This window comes from Ornithorhynchus anatinus, chromosome 4 (genome assembly GCF_004115215.2).
Source record: "Ornithorhynchus anatinus isolate Pmale09 chromosome 4, mOrnAna1.pri.v4, whole genome shotgun sequence".
Taxonomy (NCBI): Eukaryota; Metazoa; Chordata; class Mammalia; order Monotremata; family Ornithorhynchidae; genus Ornithorhynchus; species Ornithorhynchus anatinus.
This window is the reverse complement of record NC_041731.1, coordinates 6,124,884-6,145,510: the sequence shown is the minus strand read 5'-3', so window position 1 is coordinate 6,145,510 and position 20,627 is coordinate 6,124,884. Positions and strand designations below refer to the sequence as shown.

The following is a 20,627-nucleotide window of genomic DNA, read 5'->3' as shown; positions in this document are numbered from 1 at the left end:
AGAGGAAGTGTGAATAGCTGGGTCCTGTCAGGAGTAATGTTGGTTTGTTTGATCTTCCCAAGAGTATCTGGGGGGAGTCTATCTGGAGCGATGTTAGTTTGTTTTGCTTTCCCAGGAGTATCTGGGGGTCTGTCTGGAGTGCTGTTTATTTGTTCTACTTATCTATGGCTTTGGATTGGGCCCAAATGTGATGCTAAAAATCAGGAAGAGCAGCCGGGGGCCGCCCAACCTCTATATTACGTCCTTCTATTCCCCCAGTCTATCTGGATTCATTCTGACCAGTGCCCAGGGAAAGCTGTCGGAGGGAAATCTGCACTTTCCCAGCTGGCGGAAGGCCCAGGCCCTGAAGGTGTCGGTGTTTTCTCATCAAAAACAAAAAAGAAACTCGGCGAACAAAAAGACCCTCAAAGATAATGCAATACTTTTCCTTTGACACATCTTTCCCAGAAAGGCCTTTGGCCAGGGGCTGAGCCCATTTCCCTTAAATCTGATTTTAAGAAAATACCATCTAGAGCTCAGTAACGGCAGCTAGTATTGACTCTTCCATCCAGAGCCCTGAATGAGGTCCAGGATGGGCACAGTCAGCTCATTATTCCTTGAAAGGCAGAAGGATTAAATGTTAGACTGTAAGGTTTTTGAGAGCAGGGTCCGTGTCTACTAACTCTTGTACTCACAAGCCCTCTGTATAGTGCTGTAAGTACACAGTGGACGCTCGATAAATAGAACTGATACCGATGGAAGGATTCTAGAAGGGACAAGCATCTGAACCGAGGATGCAGAAGGTCTTCTAGGACTTGTACTCTAACAAGACATTATATTCGCCTTGCTTCATTGTCTACACTTTTTTTTTTTGTATTCGGGGGAACTGGAAGCGGGCTTGTTGGGCGATGTAAGGGATGAGGTTCTTCGACTTGGGCGTTTCAGCATGTCTGCCAGCTCTATAGTGTTTACTCTCCCAAGTTCTTTGTACAGTGCTCTGTACAGAGTATGTGCTCAGTAAGTACCACTGATTTTTGTTTTTAATGTTTTTTGTGGGCAGAGAACCTGTCTACCAATTCTGTTACATTGTACTCTCCCAAGAGTTTCCTACAGTGCTCACCCAAGTGCTTAGTACAGTGCTCTGCACATAGTAAGTGCTCAGTAAACATGATTCATTCATTCATTCGTATTTATTGAGCACTTACTGTGTGCAGAGCACTGTAATGATTAAGCGCTTACTGTGTGCGAGTCACTGTACTAAATGTTGGGGCAATTACAAGATAATCAGATTGGGCACAGTCCCTGCCCGCCATGGGGCTCCCAGTCTTAATCCCCATTGTAAAAATGAGGTAACTGAGGCACAGGGAAGACCTGGTTCCTTCTGATGCCCAAGTCTGTACTTTATCCACTAGGCCCCGCTGCTGCTCGTTTGATGTGCTTCATGTTTCGACTCTAGGTGACACGGAGTCACTGCGGATATCTGGGGGAGAGTGGGAGAGTGGAAGAGAAAGGGAAAATGAGGAGATCCAAGCAGAGTCTGCCAGTGCGTATGGACAGGAGGTGTTGAAAGGGGATTAAAGACCATTTGCTTAGAGTTTTGCCTCCCTCTCGTGGCTAAAACCAGACTCCGAGCCCAGTGTAAGCTCAGAGTACAGTCGATGGAAACTGCGTACGCCTTTGGACTTACTGTGGGCAGGGAACGTGTCTGCCGGTTCTGTTATAGTGTCCGACCCCACGCGCTTAGTACAGTGCACTACACAGGGTAAGTGCTCAATAAATACCATTGATGGATCGATTTGCTGGTCATCGTCCCCTTTCAGTTGGAACAGATTCGCCCCTGGATACCTTTTATTATTCGGGGTATTTATCCCTACCTCTGCTTCGACTGCAGGATCTGTGCCTGTAAGTTACGTGTTCCATCGGGCACTAGGAAGCCATTTTTCTCTGTCGTCTCAGAGAAGGAACAGGCTTAAATTGAAGCAAGAGGACTGCGGGTTAGACCTCCGAAAGTAGCCCTAATCTCTTTCGGGCCTAGCGTGTGCTCTGTCTTGTCCCGGGACGAGGGAGAAGACTGGGAAAGCACTAGTTTCCTTACAGTCTTCCTATTTCCATAATTCTCTGGCCTATTCAGCCTGCACCTACCGAGGCCAGCCCACTGAGTCGTTTCTCTGCTTTTGCCTCTGTCTTCCTGCTAGATTTCTCATCGTCCTGGGCTGTCTGATCTTGGCCGTCCTGACCACTTTCAAGGAGTACGAGACGGTGTCGGGGGATTGGCTGCTACTTCTGGTGAGTGAAAAGGGGCCATCCGAGCCCCGTGCCGTAGGATCAGGCCGAGATGGTCTCCCCCGGGGTGGTGTCGCCAGGGTTGCTCGCGCCAATCACGAAGCTGGTAGGCCAAGAGAAGTTTCAAGGTGTTTCACCCAAACAGAGCATCCAGAGAGAGTCCCAAGGCTGTAGGATCAGCATGAAGGTCGTGCACCTCTTCCTTTCACCCAATCCTCACCCTCATATTTCACTAACAGGCACACAAACACACACACAAATGCACCTTCCATTTCTAGGATTCAGGATTTCTGCATTTACCCTTCCCTCTACAATAGGCTGATTTATTGTATAACTCCAGAGTAGTTTTCACATCTGCTAAATGGGGCAGTAATCGTTGCTGCCGACTTCAGGAGGAAGTTAAAGCTATTTGTGGGAGAGGTCCTGTCAAGAGAATGGGTGCTACCCTATACTGTAGGGAAGCAGCATGGTCTAGTGGATAGAGCATCCCACTCTGGTAGTCTGAAGGACCTGGGTTCTAATTCCGGCCCCACCATTTGTCAGCTGTGTGACTTTTGGCAAGTTGCTTAACTTCCCTGTGCCTCAGTTCCCTCAACTGTAAAATGGGGATTGAGACTGGGAGTCCCATGTGGGACATAGACTGTGTCCAACCTGATTATCTCGGATCTATCCCAGCATGTAGAACAGAGCCTGGCACATCGAAAGCACTTAAAAATACCATAAAAAATAAAGATTTTATTAAGTGCTTCCTGTGTGCAGAGTACTGAACTAACCTTCTTGAGGATAAGCGTTCTGTGTACTTACTCTACCATACTCAGCATGGCTGAGTGGAAAGAGCATGGGCTTTGGAGTCAGAGATCATGGGTTCGAATCCCGGCTCTGCCACTTGTCAGCTGTGTGACTGTGGGCAAGTCACTTAACTTCTCTGTGCCTCAGTTACCTCATCTGTAAAATGGGGATGAAGACTGTGAGCCCCACGAGGGACAACCTGATTCCCCTGTGTCTACCCCAGCGCTTAGAACAGTGCTCTGCACATAGTAAGCGCTTAACAAATACCAACATTATTATTATTATTACTCTCCTCAGGGCTTGGAATTGTGCCATGCACACAGTAAACACGTAGTAGGTACTACTGATTGATTGTGATGAAGGTGAAGGTAGAGAAGCAGCGTGGCTCAATGGAAAGAGCATGGGCTTGTCATGGATTCTAATCCCGGCTCCTCCACTGGTCAGCTGTGTGACTTTGGGCAAGTCACTTAACTTCTCTGTGCCTCAGTTCCCTCATCTGTAAAATGGGGATCAAGACTGCGAGCCCCACGTGGGACAACCTGATTACCTTGTATCCCCTCTCCCTAGAACAGTGTTTGGCACCTAGTAAATTGCTTAACAAATGCAATTCTAGACTGGGAGCCCATTGTTGGGTAGGGATTGTCTCTATCTGTTGCCGCATTGTACTTTCCAAATGCTTAGTCCAGTGCTGTGCACACAGTAAGCGCTCAATAAATACGATTGAATGAATGATGGACGATGGAAACGCCGTTTCATCCGTGTTGAGGGCAGTAAATAGAGGAGAAGCTCCTTGTGGCCAGGGATGCATGACACCCAGGAGGTGTTCAGTAAATAGCACAACCACTGCAAGAAGACACCGGTCGTTAGTGGAAGTGGGAAGATGAATGAAGAAGCTCTCTGAGCTGAAGGTCTAATTCCACCAAGCTGATGGCTCCTCTCGGCCTCTCCACACAGGAGACGTTTGCCATATTCGTATTCGGCGCGGAGTTTGCCTTGAGGATCTGGGCAGCGGGCTGCTGCTGTCGGTATAAGGGATGGAGGGGAAGGCTGAAGTTTGCAAGAAAGCCTCTGTGCATGTTGGGTAAGCAGAAGTGTTCCTCTTAGCCTCCGGCGCGTAAGTCGGGTTCTAATCCCGGCTCCTCCACTTGTCTGCTGCGTGACCTTGGTTAAGTCAATTCATTTCCCTGGGCCTCAGTTACCTCATCTGTAAAATGAAGGTTAAGACCGGGAGTGCCATGTAGGACACGGACTGAGTCCAACCCAATTTGCTTGAACCCACCCAAGCGCTTAGTACAATGTCTGACACGTAGTAAGTGCTTAAATACCACAATTATCATTATTGTGGTTATTGTTATTAATGGCCCTTTTTCTTTGCTCTGAAGGCTGCTCTGAGACTACGGACCATACGTCCCACCACGGATCACTCCCTAATTTTAGCTAGGGACCTTCCGCGCTTGCCTAGATTTGCCCCCTCGGTGCCGGAGCCGGGCCAGAGCCCACCGGCAGCGGTCCTGGAACCACTGGATTCTTCCTCTCCGCTCACCTGGAGTTGGAGAACTCAGGCCAACCCAGTCATCCTACGGTTCCACCCCGGCAACTTCCTCTGACGTGCTCTGTGTCCCACTCCCTCCCGTCGGGCAGATATCTTCGTGCTGATCGCTTCCGTGCCGGTGGTGGCCGTGGGGAATCAGGGCAACGTGCTGGCCACTTCGCTCCGGAGCCTGCGTTTCCTGCAGATCCTGCGTATGCTTCGCATGGACAGGAGGGGAGGCACCTGGAAGCTCCTCGGCTCCGCCATCTGTGCCCACAGCAAAGTGAGTGAGGGTTAGACCGCAAGCTTCTCGGGGGCGGGGATCCGGTCGACCGACTCAGTCGCTTCTGCTCGTCGTGAGCGGAGAATGCGTCTGTTTATTGTCCTAATGGACTCTCCCAAGAGCTTAATACCGTGCTCTGCACACAGTAAGCGTTCATTAAATCCTATTGACTGACAAGCGTGGTTTTCGGCTCACAGTCAACAGCGGATACCCAATCAGTAGTGGAAAGGACAAGGCCCGAAAGAGGACCTAGGTTCTAATTCTGGCTCTGCCAGTTGCCTGCTCTATGACCTCGGGCAAGTCACTTCTCTTTTTGGTGCCTCAGTTTCCTCATGTGTAAAATGGGGTTTCAGTGTCTGTTCTTCCTCCTCCTTAGACTGTGAGCCCCATATGGAATAGGGACTGGGTCCAACTTGATTATCTTGCCTCTACCCCAGTGCTTAATACAGTGCCTGACACACAGTAAGCGACTTACCAATTCCGCAACCATTCGGTGAATGAAGGAACAGAGAGTCCCTTTCTCTCCGCCGTGATGTTTTCCCTCGTTGAGCCCGAGCTGCCCTGCCCCGCCGAGTTTGTGGTGAACCCGACCCCGTGGAACTCCCGTGACCTCCGTCCCTTTCATTCTCTCTTATCCATCGATTCTTTCCCCAGGAACTCATCACTGCCTGGTACATCGGGTTCCTGACCCTGATCCTCTCCTCCTTCCTTGTCTACCTGGTGGAGAAAGACGTCCCGGAGACTGACGCCGATGGATTCGAGGCCAAAGAAGAGTTCGAGACCTATGCGGACGCACTGTGGTGGGGGCTGGTCAGTCACTCGCGGAACGGCCCCTCTGGGATTGACCTCAGTGTGTGGGGGGCAGCTCTGGCGGGGGGCAAGTGGCTTCTGGAAGTAGATGGGGCCACGACTGGGGAATAGAATGGAAGCAGGTGGGGGAATGGCATCAGAACCCTGGCTTATTGCTGAAAACTCCAAATGGCTCTGAGGAGCAGACAGCCCTCTGAAAGGCCCTCGGGGCTCCTGGCTCCTAATGTGTGGGGAGTTTGGGTGTGTGTGGGGGGGTATTCCTTGTGGCCCTCTGTGGGGGCTGGCCACCTCTCAGGGCTCCCTTCACGCACACACACACACACACACACACACACCCGCCACCCACCCCCACCTTCACTGTCTGGCATGACTTCTCCTTCACGTGTCCAAGTGTCACCATTTCCACAACCCCCACCAAGGTCCTCCCTCGATCTTCCTGGTTATCTCCATCTCCCAGTTTGGAAACAGGGAACCGTGAGCTCCTTCTTGGGATGCCTCCCACCGGAAGGACATAGCGGCCTAGCTCTCCGGCTCCCGGAGGGTCTGGGCCGAGTGAAGGGGCTCCTTCCAGAGGGAGCCACGACTTGTCAGTCTCATCCGAGGGAGTGACTGAACCCTTCGTTCTGCAGATTACTTTGGCCACCATTGGATACGGCGACAAGACCCCCAAAACCTGGGAGGGCCGTCTGATCGCGGCTACGTTTTCCCTCATTGGGATTTCGTTTTTCTCTCTTCCGGCCGTAAGTATATTTCAAGTATATTTCCGGCCTGTTTCATTACAGTCCGCTCCTTTTAGGCCTCACCCCCACCCCAGCTTCCCACAGCAGAGCTTAGCTCTAGGCGATCAGTCTTATTTATTGAGCACTTACCATGTACTAAGCGCTTGGGGGAGTACAGTACAAGCAAAAACGGAAACATCTCCTGCCCACAACGAGCCTACTCTATTATATCCTCGAGGGCAGAGATCCTGTCTTCTGACTTTTGACTCTAAAGTGCTTAGTGCAGAGCTCTGCACACTTTAAGCCCTCAATAAATACTACTGAATGATTGAATGGGGGGACTTAATGTTTGGGAGCATCATTTGGGAAATGTTTTAAAGGCAGGAAGGTCTCACAATGGTTTTACTTGATCTCGTCAAAAGTCATCCATTCCCTTAAATCGTTACCTTTAAAGGGAGTGTCGGAAGCTCTCATTGCACAATCTCTGTTCTGTTAAGGCCATTATCATTGTCCCATCCCTGGTGTGGCGCAAGAGGATCAGAGATCTAGGGCAGCTTGGATTGAAGTCCGACTCTTAGGATACCTAATTGTCGTTTTTTTTAAAAAAATTACCGTATTTGTTAAGCACTTCTATGTATGTCTCAGGCACCATACTAAGCACTGGGGTAGGAAGAAGATGATTAGGTTGGATACGGTCCCTATCCTTCAAGGATGTCACAGTCTTGACCCCCATTTTATAGATGAGGCAACAGAAAAATGAAGTGATTTGCCCAAGGTCAAACAGCCAAGGGGCAGGCAGGGATTAGAACCCAGGACCTCATATTCCCCAGCCCGGACTCTTAATCCTTTAGAGGGTTAGTGGTCCGTCCTGTGGGTTGCCTGTCCCACGGAGCAGCATCTGACGGCTCTGCCTGTCACCTCTGTTTCAGGGGATCCTCGGTTCGGGGCTGGCTCTGAAGGTCCAGGAACAACATCGGCAGAAGCATTTTGAAAAGCGAAGGAAGCCGGCAGCGGAACTTATACAGGTTTGGTTTCCCCTTTCTGAATCGGAAAGATGAGGTCCTGCCGCTGGCCATTGAGTTGGGCTCCTGTGGCTCGGTTCCAGGAGTTTCCGGCGCGGGCTGGTTGGTACCCCCCCCCGGCAAACGATGCAGGCGAGGGCACGGTGGGTGATCCAGCCTCGAAGTCCCTAATAGAAATTCTTGGCTATCTAGTTCTGTTTCCAGCTGGCTTGGGAATTGTGCTTTTCTCCCCCGTAACATTCCCAAAACCTAGTCCCCTAAAGACCTCCCAAGGAAGACAGAACACCCGCTGTTCAAAACGTTTTCCTGATAGTTAATTCACTCTCCCCTAGTCACAGACTGCCCAGCTTCTGATTCATTCATTCATTCAATCTTATTTACTGAGCCCTTACTGTGTGCAGAGCACTGTATTAAGCTCCTCGGAGAGTGCAGTACAACAGTAAACAGACACATTCCCTGCCAACAGTGAGCTTACAGTCTAGAGGGATGACTGGTGACAGCTCCTTAAGGGGAGCTGTTTCATCCAAGCCTCCAATACCGGGTTTTGCACAGAGCAGGCATCCACTGCAGGCTGTGAACACAGTAGGCCTCTAGTACTGAACTCTGCATTCAGTAGGTATCCAGTACCGGCCTCTGCACACAGTAGGCATCCACTACCAGCCTCTTCAAACAGCAGGCATCCAGTACCAGTCCCTGCACCTAGGTGTCTAGTACACATTTTTTATGATATGTATTGTGCACTTACTGTGCAGAGCACTATCCTAAGTACTTGGAAGATGAGAATAAAATTAGAAGACATGATCAATCAATCAGTGGTATTTATTGAGTGCTTATTGGGTGCAGAACACTGTATTAAGCCCTCCAGAGGGTGCAAGAGTTGGCAGACATGTTCCCTGCTCTCAACGACCGCACAGTCTAGAGGGGAAGACAGCCCTTCGTGTAAATAAATGAATTAGGGATCTGTGTATAAGTGTTGTGGGGCTGATCCTCATCCTCAAGGAGCTTTCAAGTGTATTTTAAGGATTGAGGAGAGGTTGGAGACCCTACGAAGACAAGCTCTACCTCTTTTTATTGGAGGTTTGAGTGGTTTGTGCCAGAGTGTTTTGTGGTTTGTGCCAGCAATGACCTAACCCCAACATCTTGCTGCTTGTCAGCCAAAAAGTGGTGGGAAAGCATTTTCACCCGCTTCCATCAAGGGGACGTTCCATCGAGGGGACGTTCGTCCCATTGAAAGCGACAGGTGGAAAGTCTTTGAAAACCTGCAGAGCCCCAAGCTGAGAAACAAGGGTGGGACTGATTTAAGTTCTGGAGGAGGGAGGATCCATAACCCCCCGCCTCCATCTCTCCAGAGTCTTAGAGGTTTGCTAAGAAAACTCTAAGGATCACTGGGCCTATGATTTCCAACCTCACACTGGTTGTGTGCACGTGCCAGGATGCCTGGAGGTGCCCATTCTGCCATCCATCAAAGTAATGAAACATTTAGCACGTTACCTTGACCCTAAATTGTCCATTCACTTCTTTTCGAGACATGTAGTACCCTCCCAACCAAAGCTGCTTCGGCTCTATGCCTCGTCATCTTTCGTCCTTGTGGCGGGATATTCAGAGTCTTTTCAAATGAAGCCCGTGGAGTGTAGACGCCAATGGAGAGGCTTGTGAAAATGTGACAGGGAAGCTGAAAGATGACACCCCTTCAGATAAGAAAGCTTCCTAGTCAAAGATGTTGCTGAGAAGAAGTTGGAGGATCGGTTAATGTCAAGGAAGTGTTGATAGTGAGGGCAAATGAAGTGACTGTTCCTATGAGCAAGTGTTATTTGGCAGAAAAATCAAGAGAAGCTATCAGGAACTGTGGTTGTGCTGCTATGAGAAACATCTCGGCCTAATGGAAAGAGTCTGGGCCCGAGACTCAAAGGACCTGGGTTCTAATCCTGACTCTACTACTTGCGTGCTTTGTGATGTTAGGCAGTTCACTTGACTTCTCTGTGCCTCAGTTACCTCATCTGTAAAATGGGGATTAAGACTGTGAGCCCCATGTGGGATAAGGACTATATCCACCTTGGTCACCTTGTATCTACCCCAGCAAGGGCTTAGTGAATACCAAATCAAAACCCTTGATACAAAGAAGAAGAAATATAGGGAGGAAAAGAGTCCTTAGTTCTATTTGATGATCTTGTCTACTACATAAAATACTTGGCATCAATTGAACAATCAATAGCATTTATTGAGCACTTACTGTGTGCAAAACACGTTGCTAAGCACTTGGGAGATGACAATGCATTATAGCTTGTAGTCCTGATTCCTGCCCTCAGGAATTTTACAATCTAGGAGGGCGGCAGATGACAGCCTAGCGCTCTCCGATCACTGGCCCGGTGAAACATAAGGCAGCAAGTTTCATTGCACGGGAACCACCGGGGAAAGATTTGGGAAGGCAGCAAACAGATAGGATCCCGAGTGAGTTAAAAATGGTGAGGACCTTGGTCCTCACGTTTTGCGCTGAAAACTGGAGAAGTTGATAGAGCGATCCTGGGACTGGACTTTAAGGAAAGTCTGGTTTGTATCAGCCCCAGGTGTATCCCACAGCTCAGGTCTGGTGGAGTAACCCATTGAGAAGCAGAATGGCTAGTGGAAAGAACATGGGCCTGGGAGTCAGAGGACTGGGATTCTCTTCCCAGCTCTGCCGATTGTCTGCTCTGTGACCTTGGGCAACTCACTTAACTTCTCTGTGCCTCAGTTACCCCATCTGTAAACTGGAGATTAAGATTAAGAGCCACACGTGGGATATGGACTGTGTCCAACCTGGTTAACTTGTATCTATCCCAGGGCCTGGAACACAGTAATCACTTAAATATTTCTTTTTTAAATCCACCGAGGTAAAGATGGGCTCAACGAGCAGCTGAAAGTTGTGCAGAATTTAGCACGATCATTGCCTTTAATGACGTGATGCTGGAGTTTATCACTATGACAGACTCACCAGTGTGCTGACCTGCTATCTATCAATACCCAAACGTTTGGGTCTCAGGGTCACATTCCAGCTCCTGAGGGTTGCTGGAAAATCTCCAGGACAGACTTACCCTAAGTTTTCCTCCCCCTCCCTTCTCTCCTTTTCAGGCTGCATGGAGATATTACGCTACTAATCCCAACAGGCTCGATCTCGTAGCCACCTGGAGGTTTTATGAATCGATTGTGTCTTTTCCATACTTCAGGTAAGTATACTCCCTCCTCTTATTATATGCTGTTGAACAGACTCTTGGTTGACCCTTGTTGACCTCCCAAAAGCTTCCTGGTTTACTGGGGTGATTGGAATTACCAGTATCACGGGGAACTGGGCTTGTCTGGCTTCTTCCACCATAGTGACAAAGGGGAAGACAAAGCAGGGACATATGATTCTATTGGGCAAGAAGCACATCGGGTTCAAATCCGGGGAGTGAGGTTGGATTTTAAGAGGAGAAGCAGCTTGGCCTGGTGAGAAGCAATGTGGCCTAGTGGATAGAGAGTAAGGGCCTGAGCGTCAGCAGGACCTGGGTTCTAATTCTGGCTCCGCCACTTGCCTGCTGATCTTATCTCCATTTTATAGATGAGGAAACTGAAGCCCAGAAAGGTTGCGACTTGCCCCAAGTCACACGCAGCAGGAAAATGACAGAGATGGTACACTAAGCTGGGTCTACTGACTCGCAGCTGGGGGCTCTCCCCCTCTACCATGCCAACTCTATCCCGATTATGCTCATCCCTACACTTCCCCTGACTCCTTCAAACACAGGATACTTGGTCTACCCTGCGATTGTATAATGGTGTAAAAGGAATTCCCAATCACCGTTTCCCCAAGGAACACCCCCTTTCTTCTCCTCACACTCTCCCTCCTCCCTGCTTTAAAGGATATGATGGATGGGATTGACTTTGAGAGCAGTAGAGGGCATCACGAACCCTGGCATTCGACTCTAATGTGGATTTTCTCTTTTTTCCTTTTCCGCTGCTTCGACGGACAGAAAGGAGCAGCTGGAGGCTGCTGCCAGGTGCGTGTTTCTGAGTTCTCTGCAGTTTCCCTAGGTGGACTGTCGAGGGGCATGAACAGTTGAGCCCAGTGGGAGATGCTTCTCCTGACACCAGCTTGGATGGTCACTGAGACCTTGGTTTTTTGGGGGGAGCGGGGGTCTGCATTCAGCAGGAGGTTCCCTCCTCTACCAGGGTGGATTGAGGCTGGCTAGGCTGTCTAGGGCCTTCCGGAGCTGGGTCTAAAAGGAGTCAAAAAAACCCTAAAACACACATGACCGGAAGCATACCCTGACATGCATACACACACCCCACCGCCACACACGCACACCTTGCAGCAGATATGTTCCCCCAACAACACCAAAAACTTTGTGGCAAACTCCAGTTTGGCCAACAGAGTGGTATTTTCACTGGGCTTTGGAAAGGAAGGTGGTCATGAGGCCGGAGAGATTTGCTCCTCTTCAATAAATAGGGTTTCTATAGGAGCCCCGTAGGAGGAACAGAGTTGGAAAGTGCTGCCCTAAGCCAGAAGACAGTCCTAACTTGGGCAGCTTGGTACTGGGCGATTGACAGATGACGTGAGCGTTTATTGCTCATAAGGGAGGTTCTTTGGTGAATGGGGAAGGATGATGTTTCGTGGGGGTGTGTTTGTATGTGGGTGTATGTGAAGAGGCATGTATTGGTCTTCCAACTGGCAGCTCTTCACCCAGAAGGCATACTGGGAGGGTTGTGTAGATACCATAGCTGAGGGGGTAGAGTTCTGCCCCTGGGAGTGGACCCAGAGTTCCTCACCCTGCAGCTTTCACGTGCTCTGCCTCATTGGAAGTATTGTGTAGTGTTGCTGGGTGAGGGCTAGGGATTGGGATAACTAGGACCACACCGGAGAGGAATCAGTCTGACAGAGGGCAATAAGCCAGTATCCAGAGGACAAACTCTCCTGTTTGACCTAAAATGGGGAGATGAGTCATTGTCGGAAATGATTTGGGATCGTTTTCTTGATTCAGTGATGCACTAGCTGGGTGCTGAGCACTACTAAGTCCTGGAGACAGCCCCCATCCCACACAGGGCTTACTGTTTAAGAGGGAGAGGCAGGTATTTGATCCCCATTTTACAGAGGAGAAAACTGAGGCCCCGAGAAGTTGAATAACTGTCCCAAGGTCACATAGCAGGTTAGTGGCAGAACTACAACTAGAATCTAGATCTTCTGACTCCCAGCCCCAGGCTCTATCCACTGGGCAACATTGAGGGGTGATGGAATGTGGTAGCTTCCCTCCCCCTCTTCCCCAACCCCCCCAGAAAAGTTCAGGCTCCAGGCAACAAACTTGTCCAGCCAGACACCTGGTGGGGTGGAATTCTCCTGCCTTTCAGAAATCCAGAGGAGAAAATGTATCTGAGTGTTTTGGCATCTCAAACATGCTTTTAGCATAAAGGGAACAAGATTTTTTTTTTTCCTCCCCAGAACAAGTTCTGGTAGTTTAAGTGCATAAAATGAGTGTTTCCAGGTAAAGCCTAGGCAGAGGGCTCAATAGCCTTTTATTTTCCTTTTAATTCCTGTCCTTTTTTTTTTCCATTAAGTGGAATCAACACAGAATAATAGATGGGAAGGTTGTCCCAATGTTTCTCTTCCCTAGCAGTTTGTGAATACCATTTTTGATTAGTTTTCAGTGTCCTCACTAGGACCTCGGCCTTATTTTTAGACCCAGGCCATTGGGACTTTTGGAGTGGCAGGTGGTTTTTGGTGGTAACTTATCTAACTAATTACCCCGTGGAGCATCTGGGAAAACACCCCTCAGCTTTGCCCTCAAACTACCTCGGTCCAGACTCTACAAGTTCTGAAGCCAAACTGACAGAACCGTAGTCAAGACGAGTTCCCAAGTTGGCTATGTTTGCTGTCAGGAGAGACCCAAACTCTCCCCACCCCTAAACCCGCTAGAAATGTCACCCAGAATAATCCAGCATTCCTCATCTGCCATTTCTAGGAAGATAATCAGGAGAACTAACTGTGGAAGACAGCTTCGGTGATGGAAATATCTCGATGGGTTTTTCAAGCACCAATTAACAGACCCTTCCTGTCAGTCCCTTCAAAAGGATTTGCATTTGAACACACCTAGGGGGGAGTTGTTGACTTTTGGGAGTTGTTGACTTTTGGCCTGCTGAGTGGCCCCACTTAGAACACCAGGCCGCTAGAAAAGAAGGCATTAAATCGGGATAAAAGTGAACTTGTGAGCATCTGCACCGAAGGAGGAACATTGATGACTTCTGCTTGTTTTGTAGCCAAAAGCTGGGTCTCTTGGATCGGGTTCGACTTTCTAATCCTCGTGGTTCCAATACTAAAGGAAAGCTATTTACCCCTCTGAATGTAGATGCCATTGAAGAAAGCCCTTCTAAAGAGCCAAAGAATGTTGGCTTGAATAATAAGGAACGTTTTCGCACAGCATTCCGTATGAAGGCCTATGCATTTTGGCAAAGCTCCGAAGGTAGGGTGGTCATTTCGCTGGTTCTCTCTCTTCCCAGCTCTGCTTCCTTTTTTCCCCTCCAACTCTGAAGAAGCCTCCACCTCAATGGAACCCTCTCCCCACCTGCTAACATTATCGCTGCATTGATGGGAGAAATCTGAAGCCTACTGTAGTGGTGATGGATTTCTTGAGCACCCACTGAATGTAATGCACAGTACAAAGCATTTGGCCTACAACAGCAGAAGCACGAGACCCAGTACCTGCTGACAAGGAGCTGGCTCTCTACTCTGAAAGTCTTCAATCCATCAGTCATATTTATTGAGCACTTACTGTGTGCAGAGCACTGTACTAAGAGCTTGGGAGAATACAATGCAACAGAGTTGGTAGACACACTCCCTGACCACAGTGAACTTCCAGTCTAGTGGGAAAGCTGTTTCTGAATCAGGAATCTGGATGAGTGTAAACTTTCAAACATTAGGCAGGCAGAGTTGCAGCATTTACTGAGCACCTACTTGGTGTTGTACACTGCACCAGATACTTGGGAAATTAAGAATAAAGAAGTGACACTTACCCGCCCAGAAGTTGCTTATACCCCACTGGAGGATCCGATACTTTAGTCCTGTATTCATTCATTCAATAGTATTTATTGAGCGCTTACTATGTGCAGAGCACTGTACTAAGCGCTTGGGATGAACAAGTCGGCAACAGATAGAGACAGTCCCTGCCGTTTGACGGGCTTACAGTCTAATCGGGGGAGACGGACAGACGAGAACAATGGCACTAAACAGCGTCGAGGGGAAGAACATCTCGTAAAAACCGATGGCAACTAAATAGAATCGAGGCGATGTACAATTCATTAACAAAATAAATAGGGTAACGAAAATATATACAGTTGAGCGGACGAGTACAGTGCTGTGGGGATGGGAAGGGAGAGGTGGAGGAGCAGAGGGAAAAGGGGAAAATGAGGCTTTAGCTGCGGAGAGGTAAAGGGGGGATGGCAGAGGGAGTAGAGGGGGAAGAGGAGCTCAGTCTGGGAAGGCCTCTTGGAGGAGGTGATTTTTAAGTAAGGTTTTGAAGAGGGAAAGAGAATCAGTTTGGCGGAGGTGAGGAGGGAGGGCGTTCCGGGACCGCGGGAGGACGTGACCCGGGGGTCGACGGCGGGATAGGCGAGACCGAGGGACGGCGAGGAGGTGGGCGGCAGAGGAGCGGAGCGTGCGGGGTGGGCGGTAGAGAGAAGGGAGGAGAGGTAGGAAGGGGCAAGGTGACGGAGAGCCTCGAAGCCTAGAGTGAGGAGTTTTTGTTTGGAGCGGAGGTCGATAGGCAACCATTGGAGTTGTTTAAGAAGGGGAGTGACATGCCCAGATCGTTTCTGCAGGACTGTAGACTGTAAGACTGTAGACTGTAGACTGTAAGCTCATTGTTGGCTGGAAAAGTGTCTACCAACTTCATTATATTGTACTCTCCCAAGCTATTAGTACAATGCTCTGCACACAGTAAGTGCTCAATAAATACCATTGATTGGTTACCTGGTTCTTTTCTTTCATCAAGTTGGTTTTCTGTCACTTATATGGGGAAAGAAATGAGATGGGCTGTTAACAGGAGCTTGTCGTCCTTTAAGTTCTCCAATGGCCTGGGGCGGCGAGGGGAGGTCCTCTCCCAGTGAACCTCGCATTAAGGAAAGTTTGTGTTATAATTTCTGCACCTCGACTAGTGTTCTGAGCAAATATGTGGACATAGTGTCACATGCTATTCAGGTAGATGTGTACTGTTTTCTGGGAGTTTGAATGGGATATCCTCCATATATGCAATTCTGCCCTTTGTCTTTGAGGGAAATGGGAATCAGCCCTCATTGTTTTCTGATCCATATTTGGCTTCTTGGTGCTTGGATCTGGTCAGCTGTAGGATCAAGATGAAGGGGGATCGGCATTGGAGACAAAGAAAATCTGCCACCTTGGAGGGGTGGTGAAAGATGTTCCTCTTTTGGGCCTTACCCACTGCCAAACCGTATTCTTTGGCTAATGATGTTTTCCTTTTAGCTCTTTTGGTTTCCCTTTTCCAATGATCCACACCTCCGTCATGGATGGGTCTTGTGACTGGGAAACACTAGCTCTCTTCATTGAAAATAATGGCTCTGGGGTCCAAACAACTCCAAAGTTCCTCCTGTCCACTCACAGCTTGACCTGGGCAGCCCTGGCTGCCTCTCCAAATCCCGTCTCACCCGCCCACCTCCAGCCTCATTCCCCCACCCCAGGTGGTTCCCGAAACTCTGATCGGGAGCGTCAACAGAACTGTGACGGTATCGGCATATTGGAGAAGAAACAGGAATATTGGGAGAATGCTACTGTTTCCAGTAGCTAGTTGCACGTGGCTCAGTGGTGACATCCAGAGATGGAATGGATTGGCTTTTAAATGCTTGTGTCTTATTTTCTAGATGCTGGAACAGGGGATCCTCTGACTGAAGAGAGGGGCTACAGTAATGAGTTTCTCATTGAAGACATGATTCCTACTCTGAAATCTGCGATCAGAGCTGTCAGGTGAGACTCGCTTTGACTACGTTTTCCTCCTGCAAGGAACCACCAGACTGGCTTCTTGGCTGAGCAGATAGAAATATGAGAGGATTGTGAGGGTTTCCATGCGGACCATGGGATAGCCGCTTCCACGGCACTAATAATAATCGTAGTATTTCTTGAGTGCCTACTACGTGCCACGCACTGTACTAAACGCTGCAGTGGATACAAGCAAATTGGGTGAGCCCACGTGGTGCTCAGAGTCCCAGTCCCCATTTTTCAGATGAGGTAACTGAAGCACAGAAGTAAAGTGATTTGCCTAAGATCACACAGCAGACCAGTGGCAGAGCCAGGATTAGAACCCATGACCTTTTCACTTCCAGGTCCATGCTTTATGTGCTGTGCCAAGCTGCTTTAAGGAGGATCTCCACTCTCTCCTTTAGGGATAAGGATTGGGATGACAGTGCTGTGAAATGATTCAGAAGGTAGTAGTGGTGGTACTTACTGAACACCCATTAGGCCTGTAAGTCAGAGGACCTGGGTTCTGATCCTGACTCTTCCAGTTCCCTGGTGTGTGACCTTGAGCAACTCACTTTACTTCTCTGTGCGTTGGTTTCCTCAACTGGAAAATGGGGATTCAGAACCTGTTCTCCCTCCTTCTTAGGTGGTAAGCCCCATGTGGGACAGGAAATGTGTCCAATCTGATTAACTTGTATCCCCAGTGCCCCAAACAGTGCGTGGCACAGAGTGCTTAACAAATTCCATAAAAAAAAGTGCCGGGGAAGTGCAAAATAAAGCGAATCAATCCTTGTTCTCAAGGAGCTTCCACTTTCCATTGGTCACCAACCCCAAACTGGTCTGCACCCAACAAGTAACCCTTCAACCTAATACATCTCATTTTGCTTGGCATTGGAAAGGACACACAACTCTCTTTGAGCCTATCTCACTCTCTGTGAGCTCTGTGAGCCTATCTCTGCTCCATCAGTTATTGAAATAAACTTCTTGAGACTCAGCAGCCCTGTGGGGAGTAAGTCAAATTGTCTTCTCTCTCCCTGTCAAATTATCCTCCCCCTCTCCCTGGAGGGGGAAGGCATCAAAGGCACAGTCTGATGTTGAAGCAGCCTGGCCTGGTGGAAAGAGCCCAGGCCTGGGAGTCAGAGGACCTGGCTTCGAATCCCAGCTCTGCCACTTGCCTGCTCTATGTGATTTTATCCAAATCACTTCACTTCTCTGTGCCTTAGTTCCCTCATAGGCAAAATGGAGTTCAATATCTGTTAGACCGTGGAGCCCCGTCTGGGTCCTGAGTATCTTGTATTGACCCCAGCCCAATACAGAGCTCGGCACATAGCGAGCGCTTAACACATACCATTATCATTATTATTATTATCCCAGCCCAAGGACGGACTCTTTCTTTGGTGGCCTGGTGGTAAACGTAACTGGGCCAGAGAACCAAGATCGCCATTCCAGCTGCCTTTTCTCTCTGATCCTGCCTATCACTGTGCGCTATTACCTCGGGTGGGTGGACCGATCCCAGCTAACAACACCCGATTCCTCTGCAGGATCCTGCAATTTCGTCTCTATAAAAAGAAGTTCAAGGAGACGTTGAGGCCTTACGATGTGAAGGATGTGATAGAGCAATATTCAGCGGGGCATCTCGATATGCTTTCCAGGATCAAATACCTTCAGACAAGGTAAAGGGGCACTGCGGGAGGCAGGCACAATGAGTGACTGTGGGACAAGAGATTTGGATAATTAGAATCCGCAGTTAATCCGAGGACCTCACCTAGGCCAGTGGTTTCACTGAAAACTCCACGCGGTATTCACCTTGTGTGGGGAACTTGTTAGATCCCCATGGATTTTGTTGTTTTTTAGGAGAAGCTGTTTATGCTTAGTCAATTGTATTTATTGAGTGCTTACTGTGTGCAGAGCACTGTACTCTGCTCTTGGGAGAGTACCGTGAAGATGTTGGAAAATGGAGGGTAGAGGAAGGGTGTGTTTGGATTATTTTGGGAGAGAAAAATACAGTCTCTAGCTCTATCTCTATAGAATATATTTACACTCAATGCTTTATTCTTAGTTTTATTTCTATTGACCAGATGCACTGTGTTTTATATTCTCGGGTATATAGCTCTAGTTTTCTATTCTGGCTAGTGAATGCACAGCAGTGAAAACCGCTTAGCGGGTTTAACGTCCGGAAAGAGCCAATCCCATCTCACCTAGAGGTGAGAGGGGAATCCACTGCCCTACGAGTAGCTTGTCTCGGGTCTTCTGCCCTTATCCTGGGGAGCACTTGAAGAGCTTAGGGGTGATGAGAGCACAAAGCAGGCGTGTAATTGGTGGATGAATGGCTCGTCCATCCAGTGGGGTCCGGGAGCTGGGGCCAAAAGTGGCGGTTGAATTGGAGCTGGACCCATCACTAGATGTTTTAAAATGCCAGGTTCATGCTGCTGCAAGGGAATCTTAAATTTCCAGGAAACAGCTCCCAAGACCACAGATCTGGTGGAAGAGGTCAATGCTGGGATTGACCTAGAGGTAAATCGATGGTTAAGGTGTTTACTGAGGGCATTTATCCCTCTGTGACTTTGCTTTCCCTCTCTCTTCCTCTCATTCACAATATGACTATTTTTCCAGAGTAAAATATAGTACATTTTGCTCTTTCACCTGTATCCATAATCCTTTCTGAGCTTAAATAGAAAGTCAGGCATTCATTGATTTCACATCAAAACCTGCTTTGCGGGTAGTTTTATTTTCTTGCTCGGTCTTCTCTTTCAGAGTAGATATGATTTTTACCCCAGGACCTCCATCCACCCCGAAACACAAGAAGTTCCAGAAGGGCGGAGCTTTCTCGTATCCTCCTCAACAGTCTCCCAGGTGTGCCATTTCCTAATTTATTACTTGGTCTGCGGTTGTTGAGGCAAAGATCACAGCTCTGTGGGTCTGAAGCCCTGGGTTCTAGTCCCAGCCCTGCCCTGGTCAATCAATCAAACAATCAATTGTATTTATCAAGTGCTTCCTGTGTGCAGAGCACTGTACTAAGTGCTTGAGGGGAGTACAATATAACAGAGTTGGTAGACATGTTTCCTGCCTTCAATGAGCTTACAGTCTAGATGGGTCTGCTGTGTAACCATGGGCAAGTCACTTAACCTCCCTGGGACTCAGTTTCCTCATCTGTGAAATGGAGATAAGATCCTTCCTTCCTTCCCTCTCTCTCTCCCTCCCTCTCTCTTGGCCTGTGAGCCCTGAGTGGGACAGGGACTGGGTCTGATTTGATTATCTTGTACCTGCCCCAGTACTTAGCATACAGTAAATGTTTAATGAGCATTTACCGGAATATCAAGGATGAGATCAGCCAGATTCTCCGATTGTGCATCTCGCTTCCGGTATTTTTCGTTTGGGGGATTGGCTGGTAGTATTGAAGCTAACAGTATCGCAGGCCCTTATTTTGAAAACTCGGAGTAACAGTATTGCAGGCCTTAATTACACACACAGGTTGAACTGCCCTTCACATTTACAGATGATGCTACTGACAAATGAGATCCCTTCCCCATCACTGACTATCCTGGGAGCTTCCTGGAGCATCTAATAGAAGTAAAAGTCCCAGTCCCTATCCTCGATCCTCACTGTGATCACATGTACCTTTTAAGAAGCAGTGTGGCCTAGTGGATAGAGCATGGACCCGGGAGTCAAGATATGGTTTCTAATCCCTGCTCTGCTGCTTGTCGGCTGTGTGGCCTTTGGCAAGTCTCTTACCTTCTCTGTGCCTCAGTTACCTCATCTAACAAATAGGGATTAAGACTGTGAACTCTGTGTGTCAAATAGGGACTGTGTCAAACCCAATTTGATTGTATCTACCCCAGTGTTTAATGCAGTATCTGGCACATAGTAAGTGCTTTACAAATACTACAATTATTATTATTGTTGTTATTATCATTATTAACATTATTTAAGGGATTACAAAGACAAAGCGAGAGTTGTTTCCTCGATTCCCTGACTGGTCGGTGAATTTCTTTTCATGAGTGAAGGATGGGCACGATTACTCAGGAATAAAGTGACTGGCTGGAAGGAGCCCTGGTCTGGCTGCTTCAGGAGAGATACATTCCCAGTTAGGCGGGAAAAATAATAGCGCTAACTGGAAGCTAAACTAGACCCGAGCACTAATGCTCAGAGCCGGCCAAGAGGTGCGGCCAGGGAGGCGGACCGGAGCCAATGACCTACTCAGGCTGACCTCACTTTGGCTTCACTTTTGCCAGTCTCATCCTGATGG

At 48.6% G+C, this 20,627-nt stretch overlaps 1 protein-coding gene across 2 annotated transcripts in view; it reads left to right on the top strand.

Annotated features, from left to right (window-relative positions):
* KCNQ3 (potassium voltage-gated channel subfamily Q member 3) overlaps positions 1-20,627 on the top strand; it is a 131,519-nt gene that overhangs the window by 101,900 nt on the left and 8,992 nt on the right. For both annotated transcript variants that reach the window (XM_029062911.1, XM_007661272.3), the window contains exons 2-13: positions 2,175-2,265; positions 4,006-4,132; positions 4,693-4,865; positions 5,520-5,675; positions 6,305-6,415; positions 7,324-7,419; positions 10,522-10,616; positions 11,397-11,423; positions 13,675-13,877; positions 16,288-16,390; positions 17,923-18,054; positions 19,136-19,234. In XM_029062911.1, coding sequence (XP_028918744.1) covers positions 2,175-2,265; positions 4,006-4,132; positions 4,693-4,865; positions 5,520-5,675; positions 6,305-6,415; positions 7,324-7,419; positions 10,522-10,616; positions 11,397-11,423; positions 13,675-13,877; positions 16,288-16,390; positions 17,923-18,054; positions 19,136-19,234 — 1,413 coding nt within the window. The remainder of the gene's footprint in view (positions 1-2,174; positions 2,266-4,005; positions 4,133-4,692; positions 4,866-5,519; positions 5,676-6,304; positions 6,416-7,323; positions 7,420-10,521; positions 10,617-11,396; positions 11,424-13,674; positions 13,878-16,287; positions 16,391-17,922; positions 18,055-19,135; positions 19,235-20,627) is intronic.